Raw genomic sequence first — 18,704 nt, 5'->3', positions numbered from 1 at the left:
TTATCGGAATGTATAGAACCAATATATCTGATTGTGGTCCATGCCCTTTTGTGATGTAAAGTGTTGTCTTTTCTGTGTACGGGCAAAACAGGGCAGAACTGAGAACAAAGCATTGAGAGATATTTGAGAGATAAAACCATTAAAACAAAGGTTCTTGTTCTTGAGACCCGGCTATAAAATATGTATTAAAAATAACAATTTTTGATCACCTTTTAGGCCACAGTGACAAATGAAGGTAAAACATAAACACTTCATTAGCCCTGACAAAGAGGAAAATGAAAAGCAAATAATATACAATCATGGAGTTCCAACTATGCATGTTCTTCTATCTAGGATGACATATAGGGGCTGATTTGCTATCATAGGTGCTCAGTTGCACCAGTGTAGACTTGTGTAGCAGACTGATCAGAACTGATTGGTTGCAACCGTAACTGTGATGCTGCACTTTAGCACCAATGGAATTATATTAGCCACACTTTCTTAATCTTGCCAGTGTCATGTAAATGTAAACATACAAAAATCAACTGGTTTGATTAAAAAAAAAAAATAGGATAATAGATTTTGGCACCTCAGAGAGACACTAACAAACATTTGACTTTAACAATGAATGTAGTCCTTACAGCAGCACAAACTTGTGAGCCCAACAATGGCTGTCTACTAAATCACAATACAGAAGGCAGACATGTTTCTTGATGGGCATCCATGGAATGCATTTGTTTGACAATGAATTAGAGGTGGAGAGCACCTTAAAATTACTTTTCTCATAAAGTTAAAATTCAAATTTTTTTATGGCTTTTAATTTTTTATTATCTGAACCACTTCAGGTTGGAATTTATGCTATTAGTATAACAATCCATCAATAAATACAGACTCATAGTTTAATAAAATATTCTTCTGGGTCCACTTTAGTAACCTGATGGCGTTTTGTTTGTAACAATGAGATACCTGTAAATTCAAGCATTTGCATTCATTTTCTCTAGTGGAGTGTTTTTTGGCAGCACAATTTATATTAATCATTTGCACAACAATAGGTTATATAATAAAAGTTGCAAAGTCCACACAGGTCCCTAACACCCAATCAGCAGGTAGCATTTACTGATCATCTGCTTGAAAGCAAGTTTCTGATTCACTGCTATGGGTTATTAGACACACGGAAAACTATGCGTCTTTTATTACATAACACAAACATTTTTTGGATTATATGCCAGGCCAGCCCCACAGCTTTGATCAACTATAAGAGACTATAAAGTTAATTTTTAGGTGAACTTCATCTTTAACGTTTTCAAAGTGTTCGATTTTTTTCCCTTCTCAGTCATTGATAGTTTATGTAATTGTTAACATTAAAACAATGCGGCGATAAGTAACAGCACTGTGAGATGGCGATGGAATATTTTAAAGTAAGAAAGATAATGGCATAGCAACCCCTAAATTCAGAAGTAATAGGTTTTTTTTCTGCTGAGCAATTTGAATCTCCTGTAGTTGGCACATGTGCCCTAATGTCCCCAGACCAAACACTATTATCTCTACAGTTGACAATTCTCAAAAACTCCTGTCCCCTGTCCTGCTAAAAACCAAACAAAATAATTGTTCACAAACATTTTTAAAACTCATTTTTAGATATAGACAATTGAACTATGCCACACTTGCTGTATACTCAGCAGGAAAAAAAAAATCATTCTTTTATTTTACTATTTAAGTCTTATTCCACCCCAGCAAAAAAAACAAAAAAGCCCTGCAACAGCAACATAAACAAGCTTGCACATTTGTTACATGGTTCACCCCTGCCATGCTTGGGAGCTTAGAATTGAAGTAGCTAAAGCTTTACGGAGGAGACCATTAAAAGCAAGAAAAGGCAATACCTTTTTTTAGCTGAGATCACATCATTAGCTGAACCCTTATTTTGGCATCAACGCTTTGGTCACACAATACTGACTGTGGATCCAGGTGTTTACTCTAAACACCCAGTTAGACAAGGTAGGTCTGTTGTATCGTTTTTTTTTTTTTTTTTTTTGAATTTCGCTCTTTGAAGTTCCAACAAAACAGTTCACCCACAGCAAAGGAGAGCTGATGGGCAAAAGAAAGTGAGAAAAGAGGTGGCTTTTTTTTATTATCAATATGAAAAATCTAGAAGTCTAGAGGGAGAAGGAGCCTCAACAGCAGCCAATTCACACCTTAAGTGTACATGTTCTGCAGCACAGTTGCTGGAGCACCTTTCTTAAGCACAAATTGTTCTTTTTAACTAGCATACAGAAGCCACCTTCCGCCCACGCTTCTTCCGTAGCTTTCCAAAGGTGGACAGTAGAAAGGAGCAGAAATGGGAAGATTTTGAAGAGGACACGGTGCACACAGAGGAAGGTTTGATTGGTAAGAACAGGCAGATGAAACCATTCAGGAGCAGGAAACAAGGAAATTTGGTCCATCGAAAGGAAATTTCATTCAACATTTTTTTTCGACAGGAAGGAATATAGTGGTCCAGAAATGAATGATTGGAATCCATTGATGAAAGGAGGAGAAAAAAAAACACAACAGTAGAAGATTAGAAATCATAGTAAATCTGGCATTGATGTAAAATCAATATACATAATTGCATAGGTTTGAAAACAAAGAGTAGCACGGGGCTTAAGGAGGTTTTCTTACTTTTTCTTCTATATTTGGTTAAGAAATATAGTGCACGTTAAAGACTTCTCTTTTAAGCTGAACTATGTAGATGGATAATAAGTAGAACTAAAATAGCATTTAGAAAACTAAAACCAAATCTGCTTCTACTACCCACCATTAAAAAAAAATAAAGAAATAGTGTCATTGGACTGAAATGGAATAAATTTGATAGAAACCCTTTAACAAAAACAAGTAAGAATTGATAAGATAAGAATAAAAGTCAAGCACTGTCATTAATCACCAGAACACACACATACTGTACCCCAGTCTGACCTGACTGCATAGCAAAACAGAGATGAAATACCTTGATAAAGGTCAAGCCAAAAGCTTCCATTTCATGGTGTAAATACACAGTATTTTGTTCAAAATTACATAAAAAGATACGTACAAGTTTCTCTTACATGAAAAAGCTCAGATTGTTATATAATTCTATTAGGTGCTATCACATAGAGTAAACTTATTACATACTGTATTTGCCGTTTCATTCATCTGTGCCAATATACTATGCAGGCCTCAAGTCTTATAGATGCTTAGCTCAACTTCACCCCAGGCAAAGCTTTGCTCAGTCTGCCATCATTCAGCTTAATCAGGCTTGAATGATACTCAACTGTGAGGTAAGGTGAAACCCACTGCAGTTTTATGAAGCAAAGACCAGAGATCCTTCCTGCTGTGATTATACATATATTACAGCAGTGAACTAAGCTTAAAGTATACTGCTTCTGGAACCGTAAATTCCTATTTTCTGTAATCCCTCTACAGTAGCAGTGTGTCCTCTGATGACCTCAACTGCTCATCTTTGGGTTCATACTTCAAAATGCCTTCTGTATTAATTGGTGTGAAAACATGTAGTTTAGATTGTTTTTGTCATGTTGTCGTTCAAGAGCTTTTTCTTATACAGTAAAAAAGTACTGAAACAGATCTCAACAGAATTAGAAACAGCATCTGGTAAAATGTAAAAAGCACTGATTATGTAGAAGAGATTGTGCAAACGTGTTACTTACCTTTAAATAATTTATTAGTACAGTAAAATAACCTTTTAGCTTGAAACAAGAATTGTGGGGCCCTGGAACTCCAGTCCATAGCGGTTTGCTAGCATTACAAGGTTTGAAGGACACTCATATAAAGTATTGTTAAAACACAGGTAGTTCTTTAACAACTTCATCTTGACAAATTACTTTCTAATCACACACACAGATTAACTACTAATATAAAGATACAATGATACCAAAAATGTCAAACTGACTTTTATAACTCATAACCTCAATGTCACAGTTCAAAAATATCTTCATTGGTGGTTTTTATCAAACTATTTCTGTTTTTTTTACTGAAGATTCATTACAAGAGTTGAAATGACATGGATATGAAAACCAAAAATAGGTATTATTACATGTACACATAGAAATCTGGCTTTTATAAGTAATGCAAAAATTATGACAGCTTTTAGCTACCATCAACTCACCATCTTTACAGACCGTTCCCACTACACAGACACTGCCTTCCAGATTGTAGTTATCTGGGCAACTTGTGCAATTTCTGTCTCCTGGGCCGGAGCAGGTTTGGCAGCTGCCATCACACCTGTCAGATATTATGAAATGTTACAATCCAAAGAATGCATTACATTACTGTTGTATGAGTGGCATGTAAATCCAAGCCAACATTTACGGTAAAAAAAATCGTCATTATTATGTAAACATGAGGGAATTTGTTTATGCTGGAGTCTAGCAGGCTAGTCCAAGCAATTTTGTGTTTAATATCTTGGTTTTTGATGTATATACACAGCAGAAAGTCTTTTTTGAAAAATGTTTTTGAAAATATTTAAACAGATTTTTAATAAATTTATGTGCAAGTTTTGTTGGGTTGCTGGGAAGATCACTTTCCTTTGCACACTTGCTTTCAATATGCATTTTCAGATCCTTTTGAGAACATACCATACAATGGGCCAGATTCGACTCGGTTTATCGTGAGATCTAATTCAAGGAGAAAAAACTTTTCTCCAAATTCACTTCCAGTTTTTCCCATAGACTTCAATACAGTTTTCAAGTGATAAACCATGAGGTACGTTTTTCTGAATTGAATTGCACCTCAAATTGGATGTCCTCCATGACTTTTCACATGATAAATCTTTTCTTACTGAATTAAATCTAGCCCAATGAGAGAAGTAGAAAAAATGGTTTATGTTGCCAATATATTAAATGGAAATGATCATAACATCATACTGAAATAAGAAACATTCTATATAGAATCAATTAAATATTCTGTATTGTTTCTAAATCAAGTGTATGTTCACTATTCCTCTCTCTGGAATAGTCATTTGTTTCTCTTCATTCTGTCTTCATGCAGCAGTTGGGTGTCAGATAGTCATTGACAGTTAGATCCAATATTTCTTATGGGGGGGGCTTCCCTTTCCTAGCAGATGTATTAGAGCTCACTCAAATAACTGATTCCAGTACAAACAAAATCTAACCAAAAACTGCCTTTTGCACAAATCCTGCATGTAGAGAGACATATTTACTGGTGATTTTAATAGAGTGACCTCTAATACATCTTCTAGGCAAAAGGAGCCCCCTATAAGATGTATTGGATCTAACTGTCAATGACTTTCTGACCTGCAAGAAGACAGAATGAAGAGAAACAGATGCTGAGAGGGATAGTGAACATAAACTTTATTAATTCAGAAACGGTACAGAATATTTAATTGATTAGATTTAGAAAATGTCTTATTTTAATATTACGAAGCTTATATTAAATTTTCATTTGCATGATAGTTCCCCTTTAATGTGAGTGAAACATTTCAAATATTTTTGGAATATCTACAAAATATGGTTTCATATTGAATCACTGAGATTTATTTTAAAGTCAAACTATAGGTCGTCAAGTTCAGCATTAACCCTGAACCCCACATCAGGTCACCCATTTATTTTGGTTGTTTTTATCCATCTGCGTTTCCATTATTTCCATGATATGATGTCTATATCTACCAGCAGTAATTTTGAAAACCTAGACAGCAACCCAGATTTTTATCTGCTTAGGCCTGCTTTCCTACCGTATCCGCAACCACCATTAAACAGGAAGTGCTGTTTTTGCAAACCAGAAGTGATGTCATCAGAATTGGGATGGGCAAAAAAAGTTTTTATTTTAAATTGTGTAAATGATTTGAATTTGCTATAGATAAGAACCAGAACCCATCCTGCGACCAGCCACCCATATCTAAAGTCACATCCAAAAGTCATACCAGCAACCCACAGGTTACCTGCTTTTTGGGAGGATACCTGGCCCACTGCAGGACTCTAGTTGTGTGTGCTGGGCTAAAAGCATTGATTCTACACAAGGCTACTGGAAGGAGCCGTAGTGCTTGCTTTAACCACCCATGCCACTCTGTGAAGTGCTTGTTTTAAAAAATAAAAGAGCCCCTGGGATTAGAAGACTGACCATATTTCAACAGTCAGTATCTCTACCGCCTAGTAGAGAACTACAACAGGAACAAATAAAAGAAAGGGGTAAAATAATAATATTAGCAACTCAGCTATGAAACACAATTGCAATAAAGGTACTTTATTAAAGGGAGATTAAAGCAAAAAGAACTATTTAATATATCCACTGATTATGTCTATGCTCATTTTAACAGAACAGGGAGAGCATCTGACTAAGTGGCTGTGGCAGGCTGTCTGCATGGTAATCTGATGTGCATAGGTGACTGAAAGGTTCCATTAGATTAAGGACTTTCCATTAATTAGAACACTTTATATTCAAAGTACAATGTTTCTGGTTCAATCAATAATGCGTATAGCCAGTGAGCCTGTGGAAAGCAAGGAGATGATTTGTAAAGTGCCCAGGCCTCTTTTCTACATATTTGATATTTTCCTACATAATGTAACACATTCTGGTGTCTTAAAGGCCATTCCAAGTCCTGCCTGTTTCTTTCTATATCTCTGATATGTGTTAATGTCTTCAATTCCTATGGAACATAGATAAAAGATTGACATAGATTAAGGTTCATCTATTCTTCCAACATACTGTATTATACAGGGCCTGAGCAAACTCTACTTACTTTTTGCAAATGTTGTAAGCATTTGTTTTTGATTGAGTCAGATAATATCCAGAACTACACATCTGCACACATTTTCCATCTTCAAATAATGTTCCATCTGTGCAGTTTATGCAGTTGTCTATTGCTGGCCCTAGAGGAAATGTTAAGTTGTAACTATTAAAAGCAGATTTTTAACATGGAGTTTCCCATTATACAACATATGCAAACACACTACATAGTACCATTGATTATCCGAACTATAACAAAACAGTACTAATAATTGCTTTTTACAGGAAATTTGCAGGTAGACTAATAGAAGTTAAATAAAATGCTTTACACCACAACCACAAACTGTGGCAATGAGGCCCACTGGGGCTAAAGCAGTAGTTACAGAAGCTTAGCTTGAAGGCTGCTTTGAATGAGCTTTTAATTGAGTGTTTATGTGCTTTCCTATAGCCCAGATAAAGGATAATTAAAGGGTATCTGTCACCCTAAGAAATATTTCCAAATCTTTTCTATTTTGTTTTTCAAGCACTACATAAACATATTTACACTACATAAACGTTACTTATACTATATGAATTATTTAAATTTTGTTTCTTGTATTCTTTTGGAATCAATTAGAGCACCAAGGTAATTGCCATTTTTTGATTTATCAGGGGAGGCAGACTATGGCACTGAACTGGATTCCCAGCAATTCAGTCCGTTTCTTTTAACTGAGCACTGCTTTGACAATGAGTTAAACATAGTTCATTTATATGCCCCTAGGTCACCAGTAATGTCAATGCTTCTATATGTCTGTTAACTTGGTAGAAGGTAAGGGTGACAATAACTGAATACTGGTCCACAAAGACAGGTTAAGAACAATCTGACATGTTTTGTTACTATTTTCATTCCTGTACTCAAACTCGCTCCATACCTGAACATGTGGCACATAATCTGTGACATGGATCACACTCCTTTTTAAGGGCACTGTAATATTTCCCATCTTCACAACTCACAGCACATTTTGATCCTTGCAAACTTTAAAAGAAAGAAATAAATATACATATATGTTTAATGTAAGTTGTCTCTAAACTGGAGGAACAGTATGATACACTTTTTGCAAGCACTGTCCCTGTGCAGAAAAAAAAAATGTGAGGGTGAGTTGAATAAACATGAGGGACAACTGAAGCAATTAACACAAGGATTCATCAATATGTATTATTTGACTCAGTTGCCCTATGTGCCTTTCTCAACAATCTTGAAGAAGAAAGGTTAATAGAATAATGGGTCTCTAATTATGTAAATGACTAAAATGAGGGAATCAGTGACTGCAATGCATGCAAAACTGATAAAGCACGTTTTCTGTTGTGGCCAAATAAAGTGAGGTTTTTGCAGATGCAAATCCCCATTGAAATTTATAGATTGCTTTCATGCAGGAAATCACTAAGGGTTGGGGCAGACGGGCAGATTTAGTCGCCTGGCGACCAATCACCTCTTCTGTGTGGTGGGGCAGACGGGCAGATTCAGGGAGATTTAGTCGCCTGGCGACCAATCATCTCTTCTGCGTGGTGACAATCTCCCTGAACTGCCTTCCGTCTGCCTTCCGTCTGTTTAAATTAAGAATCGCCTGCGCTAATGCACTCGCGGTGCTTTGGTTTCCGAAGTCGCCAGAAGTCACCTCACGAGGAAACTTCGGGCGACTTCAGAAATCAAGCGCCGCGAGTGCATTAGCGAAGTCGGACCAGCGTATTACCAAATTTTTTTCCTTCCACAGAGGAAATCACAAAACAGCACAATCTAAGTCTCAGTCAACAGGATTACAGTCAAAAATCTATGTAAATTAGAGGTTATGCATGGTAATAAACATTGCTTCATTTAAAGGAATACTATACCCCCAGAATGAATACTTACCCAACAGTTTATATTATATATATATCATATTATGTGACCATTAAAGAACCGAAACTAAACTGGAATAAATGTATCAGTATATATTGCCTTTTTACATTTTTTACTTTCAGCCATGATGGTCGGTGCGCTGCCGCAGAGATCACCTGACCATAGACGTCAGCTATGGTCAGCTGGCCATAGACGCAAAGATCTGATCGTACGAATTGAGGATTCGTACGATTTTCGGACCGTGTGTGGAGAGTTCCGACATTTTTCGGCCAGCGGAGATCGGTCGTTTGGTCGATCGGACAGGTGAAAAGATTTCTGTCGGCTGCCGATAATATCTCTGTGTGTATTGCCGATCGTACGATTTTCAGTGGGAGACTGTTACCAGCTTTGGTCGGACATAACTTGATGATTGCTGTCAGGGGCAGAACATCGGCTGATCTGTTCTTTTACTACTTTATTTGATCAGAATGGTTAGTGGCAGGTCGGGAGATGGGGAAAGTCCGATCGTACATTGATTCGTACGATCGGATCTTTGTGTCTATGGCCAGCTTAACTGTAGCAGGAAGCGGAGTAGAAGTAAAAGACAGAACTCTGTCCATGAATTAGCTGATGTGACCTGTATGTGACACCCTTGATTTGTTTGTGTGTACTGTAAATCGTAAGGATCCCAGTGGTTGTTCCTTAGTACTTAAAATGGCAATTTTCTATGTAGGATTGCCCAATGGCACATACTAAAAATATATTATTATGAAAATGGTTTATTTAGACAAGCTGATTTATGCAATATATTTTTATACATACGTACATTGTTTGGGGGTACAGTTTTCCTTTAAGTATTATATTATGTATGCAACTGATCTAACTGCAGTTTTATCTAAAGCCAAACACATCTGCAGAAGGAAAAACACATTATATATTAAAAGTGAACTAAGTGAGGGGCAACAACTGATTGCTGAGGTTATCAGCATAGTCAAGGGATTTTGTTATTGCCTCACTTAAGAGCACCCATCATTATTAGCTTACAGAGTGAGTGCTAGCAGTCCACCAAGGTATTTAATCCCATGGCAACTGAAAGTCTGTTACTGGATTCATTTCTCATCCTCCTTTTGATGGATTTGTTTCTCAAACCTTCATTACAAAACCAAGTCAGAATAATCCAATTCAATATGACCTCCAGTAGAATAGTCTATCAGTCCTACTTTCTTACCTCAGGCCAGGTTTGCATTCAGTGCAGGTGTTTTCTGAAGTGCAGCTTTTACAGATCTCGTTGCATTTTCGACAAAGGACCTTATCTATAAATACAATCCCAGAGCAAAACTTACATTAATAGCATTGCCTTACTTTCAGTCAAGTTGTGTCTGTGTAATATTAGTGGCCATTTTTAACATGTTTCATGCTCAAGTTAATGACCTGCACAGCACCAGAACTTTTTAGCATGGACCCCCCCACACACACACAAACACTAGTACTTTTGAGGCATCCCCCATTCAACATGGTGAGAGGTGAAAGCACCAGCTGAAAAGCTACCCGTGCACCCTAAGCCTTAAAGCAGATATTATATACTAGGCTTTAATGAATTTCTAACAAAGTTACATCATTTTCATTTAATAGGAGTAGAAGGTTGAAAATAGAAACTACAACCTAACAGTCTGTGTTTTTTACTTTTTTTATTTATATATGTTTTATTTATAAAGCAACAGTATAGGTGAGTTATCTACTATTAATGCAAGCTAACCCCTCCTGTAGGATTAAATTGCTTGATCAGCCCTTTAGGAAAAATAATGCATTAAACCAGGTTGAGAGGTTTGACATAATAGCCACAATTCTGTGATGGACAGAAAAAAGTTTTATGATTATAACATAGTGCACAATCTCTCCGTTTCAGGAGATTTAGTCGCCTGGCGACTAATCGGCTCGTCTTGCGGTGACCAATCTCCCTGAACGCCTTCCCTCACTCTGCGCTGGCTAAAAATGAAAAATCGTCAGCGCTAATCACATGCGGTGATTCGTTTTCCGAAGTCGCCGAAGTTTCCTCGTGAGGCGTCTTCGGAAAACTAATCGCCGCGTGTGATTAGCATTGGCGATTTTTCATTTTAGCCAGCACAGAGTGAGGGAAGGCGTTCGGGGAGATTGGTCGCCGCAAAGACGCGGCGATTAGTCGCCAGGCGACTAAATCTCCCTGAAACGCTCAGTGTTACCTTACCCTTATGTTTGAAAACCTAGTACCAAGTAGAGTTAGTGCAACAATGAGTAAAGTAACATTGATCTATTGAGATCTAATGAATACATCACTGCAGTAAGCCATAAAGCAAAATCAGGAGAGCAAAAAGCCAAAATCCGGGTTTGTCAACAGAATAGAGGGACAGCTAATTCTGAACTTTCCCTTTGCAGGTAGTCCTTTCCTACATTTCTAGTTATACACAGCTATTAAATAGATTAGCTTTATAGAAAGCCTCTGTTTGCAGTACTGTGCCCAAGCTAAAGATGAAGCTTATTATTATTATCATATTAAATCAAAATATATAGGCACCGCATGTCAATAAACATAGATGTCTGGCTTGAAAAAAATAACCAAATATCAATGTCATTCCCTGGAGCTCAGATGGCACATTGTGTATTGCATACTGGTATTTTCTATCTTACTGCATTCAAGAAAGATATCTGCTAGGTTTGTTCTGGGATCACTAATGCTTTTCTTTCATCTATAATCATAGCATTTATCTAGAGGCTGATGCTTAATTTTTGTGCTTCTTTCAAATGAAGCTTAAACACTGAAGACATACGGTTTGTTTTGTGCTACTAAATTACCAAATTCTGCAGATTCTGAAACTTAAACTGCCGGTTTTTACATGTGGAAACATTTGTCATCCACCAAAGAAGAATGCATTATAAATGAGCTTACTTTCATTCAGGTAGAAGCCTTCTGGGCAGTTAGGTATGCAGTTGTTGCTCTCTTCATTTAAGTAGAAGCCAGGTTTACATGCCGTGCATTGGTCAGTGCGACTTCCCACACATGTGTCACAGTGCTGGAAACACTTTTTGCATCTTTTTTTGTCTGCAAGGTAGTGACCAGCAGGACAGTCTGATACACACATCCTGTAAGAAATGATAACGGATGCTTTATACATGATTGTTTGCTTTCGCTTTAAAAAAAGATTGCAGAAGGGGAATACAAACTACTACATGAGTAGCAATAAAAATAAGACTTGAACAGAGCTGTTTTTTCTATCAATACATCACATTAAAAAGCCCATAATTAAAGGGGTAGTTCACCTTTGAGATAACTTTAGGGGGCCCGTTTACTTCGCTCGAGTGAAGGAATAGAATAAAAAAACTGATTTTTTTGGCTACATTGACCATCGAATTGGCTTCTTAGACCTTCGACCACGACTTTGAATCGAATGATTCGAACTGAAAATCATTTGAATATTCGACCATTCGATAGTCGAAGTACTGTCTCTTTAAAAAAAACTTCAACCCCATAGTTCGCCACCTAAAACCTACAGAGGTGCCATGTTAGCCTATGGGGAAGGTCCCCATAGGCTTTGTAACAATTTTTAGGTCGAAGAAAAATCGTTCGATCAATGGATTAAAATCCTTCGAATCAAACTACTCGAAAAATCGTTCGATCGAAATATCTGTGGTAAATCCTTCGACTTCGATATTCGAAGTCGAAGGATTTACATTCGGCAGTCGAATTAACCCTCGATATTCGACCCTTTGTAAATCTGCCCCTTAGTATGATGTAGAGAGTGATTCTGAGATTCTGAGTTTGTTTTAATTTTTTATTATTGAAGATTTTTGAGTCATTTAGCTTTTTATCCAGCAGCTTTTCAATTTGCATTTTAAGCAATCTGGTAACTAGGGCCCAAATTACCCTAGCAACCATGCATTGATATGAATAAGAGACTGGAATAGGAATAGGAGAGGGGCAGTAATAAAAAGTAACAATAACAATATATTTGCAGCCTTACAGAACATTTGTTTTTTAGAAGGAGTCAGTGACGCTGCAAAGAATCAGAAGAAAAAGACAAATAACGAAATAATGAAAACCAATTGAAAAGTTGCTTAGAATTGGCCGTTCTATAACATAATAAAAGTTACCTTAAAGGTGAACCACTTTTTCATAAAGCCTTTTAAGGAAAAATATATTTTTCTAATATGTGCCAATGCATTAGCCCAAATGAAACCATTCTTAATGGACTGCTGATTAATTTTACTTTTAATTTTCACATTTTGCCCAGTTTAGTGCAATAAATAACAATAACCATAGCGATTTCTTAATTAAAACAACAGGCAAAAAAGTATGATCTGCACAAGCCCTATGTACTGAACTAATGTTGAAAATGTGGGTTAAAAGGCTACTGTGTAGATTCCTGCTGGCAAACTATTTTCAGCCTCTCATAAATATGCCCAGTAAGAGTTTGAGTGTGGATAAAAGCTAGCTGCCCACTAAACATACCATTTCTTTTGTGAGAAAACCCCAGGTCCCAAGCATTCTGAATAACAGGGCACATACCATGTATTACACTACAGCCAAAAGTATATCTTACATAGTATTTTATATTTTTTTTTTGCTCTAAAAGCTGTTAAATGAATAATCTTTAGTTTTCTCATGGGAGCTCTATAAAACTTTAGAATTTTTCATGTTGAAGGATAAACAGCATGTTGTGACTTTTATTCTAGAGGAAGTCTTTCATTATTTGGCTGGATTTATTCCATTTTGGACAGTATGATTTTGATTATCTTTATCACAATTAGATCAGCTCGCAGCAGTAGTGTATTTATTTAACAATCGCTGCCAATCTTGCTCAGATGAAAAACAATAAACTGTAAGACACAGTAGGGATACTACACAAACAGTATGAAAATGTTTTGATTTGAATTCAAATAATTAAAAATCACTGTCTTTAAACAGTTAAAGAATATGATTTAGAAGCCATGTTCCCCAGTAGGGTATAAACTTACCGTGTGTTGTTTTTTGCCTTGTAATAAAAGTGGAGACAGTCGCTACAGTGATCCGGCCCTGGCCCATCACATCCTACATCGCTGCATTCAACATCACAAGGACCTTTGGTAAAGATGACACACATTTATAAAGCACCAACATAGAGTATCTAGAATCTGGTCATATATAGCCATAAATATGCATGCATAGCTTCTTGGCTATTATTTTACATTGAGCCTTAACCTGTATAGTCATCCATGCTGTATTCCTCAGAAGGCTCATCTATTGGACTCGATCTTACTCTTTCCACCTTGGGGACATCATTTCTAGGTGAGTATGGATGAACCGATGTACCATAGAGAACTAAAGACCATTCTTTTAATTTTCCTTAAAAGAGAAACAGAGAGCCAAAGTAAACAACTAAAAAAAAACATTTTCATTCAACTGTCAAATAGTATGGTGCATCCAGTTTTTCCAATGTTCATATTTATTGAATTCTAGTCAGAGCAAGAGAACTTTTATAATAAATACTTAAAAGAAAATTCGTAAACATCCCCATCTCATCAGTAAAAATTAGAAAATGTAATAATGTTAATGTTGTGTTATGTGTAATCCTAGGGACTTAGAATGTTTACACAGAACAGGAAATGCATATGTCACGGGATCAGCCCCATGGAAGAAGAAGAGGTTAAATAGTAACATGCTATATTGCTAATTGTTCTTCCATGTCTTCACAAGCTTTCAGGAGGACGTATGAGCTATTATTTAATACTCTGTGTTACAGTACTCTGTATTAATGTGTACCTCAGATACAACTGTCTGGTTAATATCCTGAGCGAATCTGAATGGTTCAAGTCAGGCCCAGGGGGAACTGTGGGCCAGGCTGAATTTGAGTTAAGTATTTATTCGAATCCAAGAGAGAGACTAACTGTGGGCAAGAATCATATATCCCTAGTGGAGAATCCTATGGGAAGATGAGCAGGAATATATAAGAATATACATGATCATTTGATTGTATATTTGATTATATTTATATATATACATATATGTCATAAATAAATACGACACCCTGGTGAGGCCTCATCTGGAGTATGCAGTGCAGTTTTGGACTCCAGTCCTTAAGAGGGATATAAATGAGCTGGAGAGAGTGCAGAGACGTGCAACTAAATTGGTTAGAGGGATGAAAGACTTAAATTATGAGGTTAGACTGTCAAGGTTGGGGTTTTCTTCTCTGGAAAAAAGGCGCTTGCGAGGGGAAATGATTACACTTTACAAGTACATTAGAGGACATTATAGACAAATAGCAAGGGACCTTTTTACCCATAAAGAGGATCACCGTACCAGAGGCCACCCCTTTTAGACTAGAAGAAAAGAACTTTCATTTGAAGCAGCAGTGGTTTACCCGCTTTTCCTCCTGCCAAGGTTCAGTAATGTGGAATAAAGTGTAAAATAAAGTGATTTCTGTTTTATTGTTATGTATGGTTCAGTGAATGTATTAAAAGCAGAATATACATGCAGATGAATTTTTCTTTATGTAAAGCAATATGGTGAATGAATTTTCAGCCACTTTCAGATACACAAGTAAAAATTAACAATCTCGTATTATATACTGTAACATCACATGCCATCATCACTCTTCACATCTATGATATACCCACTGCTTTTTAATCCTGGAAATGCTTATACTTTTGGCACACAGGTAATAAGGCCCATAGTAGTGCTAAACTATATATACTTGTTTGGATTTTTTCCGATTAGTTTACCTGGTGTTTTAAAGTTTCTCAGCTGGGATGGCGTATCATTAATTTCCAGGGTCCAGTCTCCTGAGGCTTTTTCTCCCCAACAATGAGTTGTCATAAACTCCCAGTTCTTAAAACCTTCCATAGAATGATCAAACAGTCTGTAAATAGGCAAAAAGAAAAGCATTTAAACTACAAGAAATCAAGAAAAACAGCAGCTGCACTCAATCATTAATGTTCTCAAAACTATTTTGTTTATATTGCTGCAGGGAGAGTTCCCTTTTCTCCCAGCTGTGATTTCTGTAATTAAAATATGGCCTGGTTTTTGTAAGGCTTTCTATCAAACCTAGACTCAGATTGCAATTGCCCTTTATTTCCCCCTAAATCAGTAACTGACTCATTAATTTTTAGTATATTACTGCAAAGAAAACTGAGGCTTTAGAATTCTGAACATCTGACCGGTTGATATAAGTTACTGGACCAGGTCAAACATTACTCTTTTCAGGGGAGGAACAAGACAGCAGCAGGCCCCTATTTAATGCTAAAACATGGAAGCCCTGAGAAGCTCCCATAACATCCCTCTGGTACTGCTGTTTGAAGAGTTCTGTCCCTGGCCAATTACAAATTCTGATAGAACTAACAAAGCTGCTCCTTTCAATACTAAGGAATTGTGAGTTCCTGGTTTCTGATGGATTCTTGGTAAGTGGATGACAGTGACAATCACAAAGAAAATTATATTTTATAATCATTGCAGTGTTTTTGTCATTTAATATTCAAAGCTGCTAACAGATTGATGGATTTTGCTTTAGGCAAAACACATTAAAAAGAGATCATTCTCCCGTTTCTTTAATGTATTTTTAGGCAATGCTTTTTTCCATTCCCTAGGGGATTATTAAAAAAAAAAAACATTTTGGTCCAAGCCCCTCATGCAGTGATATTAAAGACTCAAATAGAACAAAGTGGAGCACATATGTAAAGAAATGCCATTTACAGCCTATAAAATCCGTGCTTGAATCTTCACAAGTTTTAAAACAGATGATAACATATCAAAGTTAATATTTTGGTTTATAATGCCTAATACAGTAAGTACCACTGATATAAGCAAACAGTTTACACATCTTAAACTATAGGAATAGTCGCCCACAAAAGCTCAAAAGCACCTTGATACTGTAAAATATTGCATGCCTGCTTTCATCATCTTTCTGGATAACAGATTCCATAATTGTATTATTAAAATATCTGCGAAATTTAGGGTAAGTGAAACCTCTTATAATGCCCATCTAAGGTAAATTCTAACATTTTTTTTCTTTCTTCTTGTGCAGAAATGAATAGATTTGTTTTGAGGGAAAAACTGATGACACAAATGTATCTTCTAAACAATTGCTCAGAGCACACTCAGCATGTGCATGTCAGTGACACTTCAAACAAAATCCAAGATCCAAAATCCAAGATTACTATTAGAGACATGCTGAATTTTTATGCTGGTACATAAAGCTTGGTATATACAGTAAATGTGGCATTTCCAGTCATATTTGTTTTTATTTAACCTGTTCATTGATGACTTAGGGGAGGGTATTGTAAGTAATGTATCAGTGTTTGCAGATGACACAAAACTATCCAGCCCAATTAATTCCATCCAGGACGTGGCATCCTTGCAACACGATCTTGACAAACTAGCAATCTGGGCAGCTAAGTGGCAAATGAGATTCAATGTTGATAAATGTAAAGTCATGTACCTGGGATGTAAAAATATCCAGGCCACTTATACCCTTAATGGGACTGCACTAGGCAAATCCATTATGGAAAAGGACCTTGGAGTCCTTGTAGATGATAAACTTGGCTGTAGCAACAATACCAGTCAGCAGCATCAAGGGCAAATAAGGTCTTGAGCTGTATTAAAAGGGGCATAGAGTCACGGGAGGAGGGGGTCATTCTTCCACTGTATAGAGGACTGGTAAGGCCCCATCTAGAATATGCCGTACAGTTTTGGTCTTCATCACTCAAACAGGACATTATTATATTAGAGAGGGTACAGAGAAGGGCAACTAAGCTGATAAAAGGTATGGAAAATCTTAGCTATGAGGAAAGACTGGCCAAATTGGGGATGTTCATGCTGGAGAAGAGGCGCTTAAGGGGTGATATGATGACTATTTATAAATATATAAGGGGATCATATAATAATCTCTCTAATGCTTTATTTACCAGTAGGTCTTTCCAGCTGACACAAGGTCACCCATTCCGATTAGAAGAAAAGAGGTTCCGCCTAAATATTCGGAAGGTGTTTTTTACATTGAGAGCTGTGAAGTTGTGGAATTCTCTCGATGAATCAGTTCTACTGGCTGATACATTAGATAGCTTTAAGAAGGGGTTGGATTGTGTTTTAGCAAGTGAGGGAATACAGGGTTATGGGAGAAAGCTCATAGTACACGTTGAACCAGGGACTAGTCCGATTGCCATTTTGGAGTCAGGAAGGGATTTTTTCCCCCTCTGAGGCAAAATGGAGAGGCTTCAGATGGGTTTTTCGCCTTCCTCTGGATCAACTGCCAGTTAGGCAGGTTAAAAAAAAAAGAAAAGTTAAAAGGTTGAACTTGATGGATGTGTCTTTTTTTTTTTAACCTAATTTACTATGTAATTCCTCTTTAAAAATACCCTCCTACTGTCCTCAGTCTCCAAACAGAGTACACCAGGGGTGTATTTATTGGAGACAAATATCAGCGGTGATGTTGTTCAAAGCAACCAATTAGATCTTTGCTTTGCTTTCTAACTTGTAGGAATTATTGCTAATTGGTTGCTATGGGCAACATCCATGGGTGATGTTTGTCTCCAATGTTTATAAATAATCCCACAACTTCCATTGATTAACAGGCCATGCCAGAATTGAATCAAGTTATCAGGCTGTAAGCAACTTCACTGCTTTGAATTTGTTCCATGTTTCAAATCAGTGACATTCTCCTCTTTCCTTCTACTTATTAGGGAGATAGGTGTACATAATTTGTGTGTTTTGCTTTTGAATACACAGTGATTAAAAGCAGAGAGTCTAAAGTAGATTCTTATTGCTTTGTATCTATTGCTTTGTGTCCTTTCTTTTCTTGCATGAAAATATTATTTGTGTTACTGAATTTGCAAGATGTTGCCTCATCGACTAGCACTACAAATTATTCTGGCAGGAAATAAAAACATAGATAGTTCTGATAATAACAGAATGGATAAGCATGCAACAAAATCTCCAGGCAAGCACTTGGCCTAAAAATGATATATGTCCTCGGGTTTTATCAGGCTGTGTTACAAACAAATCCCAAGAACTTTATTTAGATCTGAAGCCCACGGGTTACTACACCAAACCTCAAAGAATAGTAATTACAGTGATTTGTAAAGTTACATAATAGGCATAAGTTTGATTATTTAATTATTCTATAGTTGACCATTCTACATACAATATAGGGAGCAC

General features: G+C 36.7%; 1 protein-coding gene across 1 annotated transcript in view; it reads right to left on the bottom strand.

Moving 5' to 3' along the window:
- Positions 1-18,704, bottom strand: part of pcsk5.S (proprotein convertase subtilisin/kexin type 5 S homeolog) — a gene marked incomplete at its 5' end in the record, with an annotated part of 230,007 nt that overhangs the window by 88,520 nt on the left and 122,783 nt on the right. The window contains 8 exon segments of the mRNA NM_001092999.1: positions 4,118-4,233; positions 6,707-6,836; positions 7,605-7,708; positions 9,777-9,861; positions 11,472-11,665; positions 13,538-13,640; positions 13,761-13,904; positions 15,281-15,417. Coding sequence (NP_001086468.1) covers positions 4,118-4,233; positions 6,707-6,836; positions 7,605-7,708; positions 9,777-9,861; positions 11,472-11,665; positions 13,538-13,640; positions 13,761-13,904; positions 15,281-15,417 — 1,013 coding nt within the window.

Source organism: Xenopus laevis, chromosome 1S (assembly GCF_017654675.1).
Source record: "Xenopus laevis strain J_2021 chromosome 1S, Xenopus_laevis_v10.1, whole genome shotgun sequence".
In the NCBI taxonomy this organism is placed as follows: Eukaryota; Metazoa; Chordata; class Amphibia; order Anura; family Pipidae; genus Xenopus; species Xenopus laevis.
This window is presented reverse-complemented; position numbering and strand designations above follow the sequence as displayed.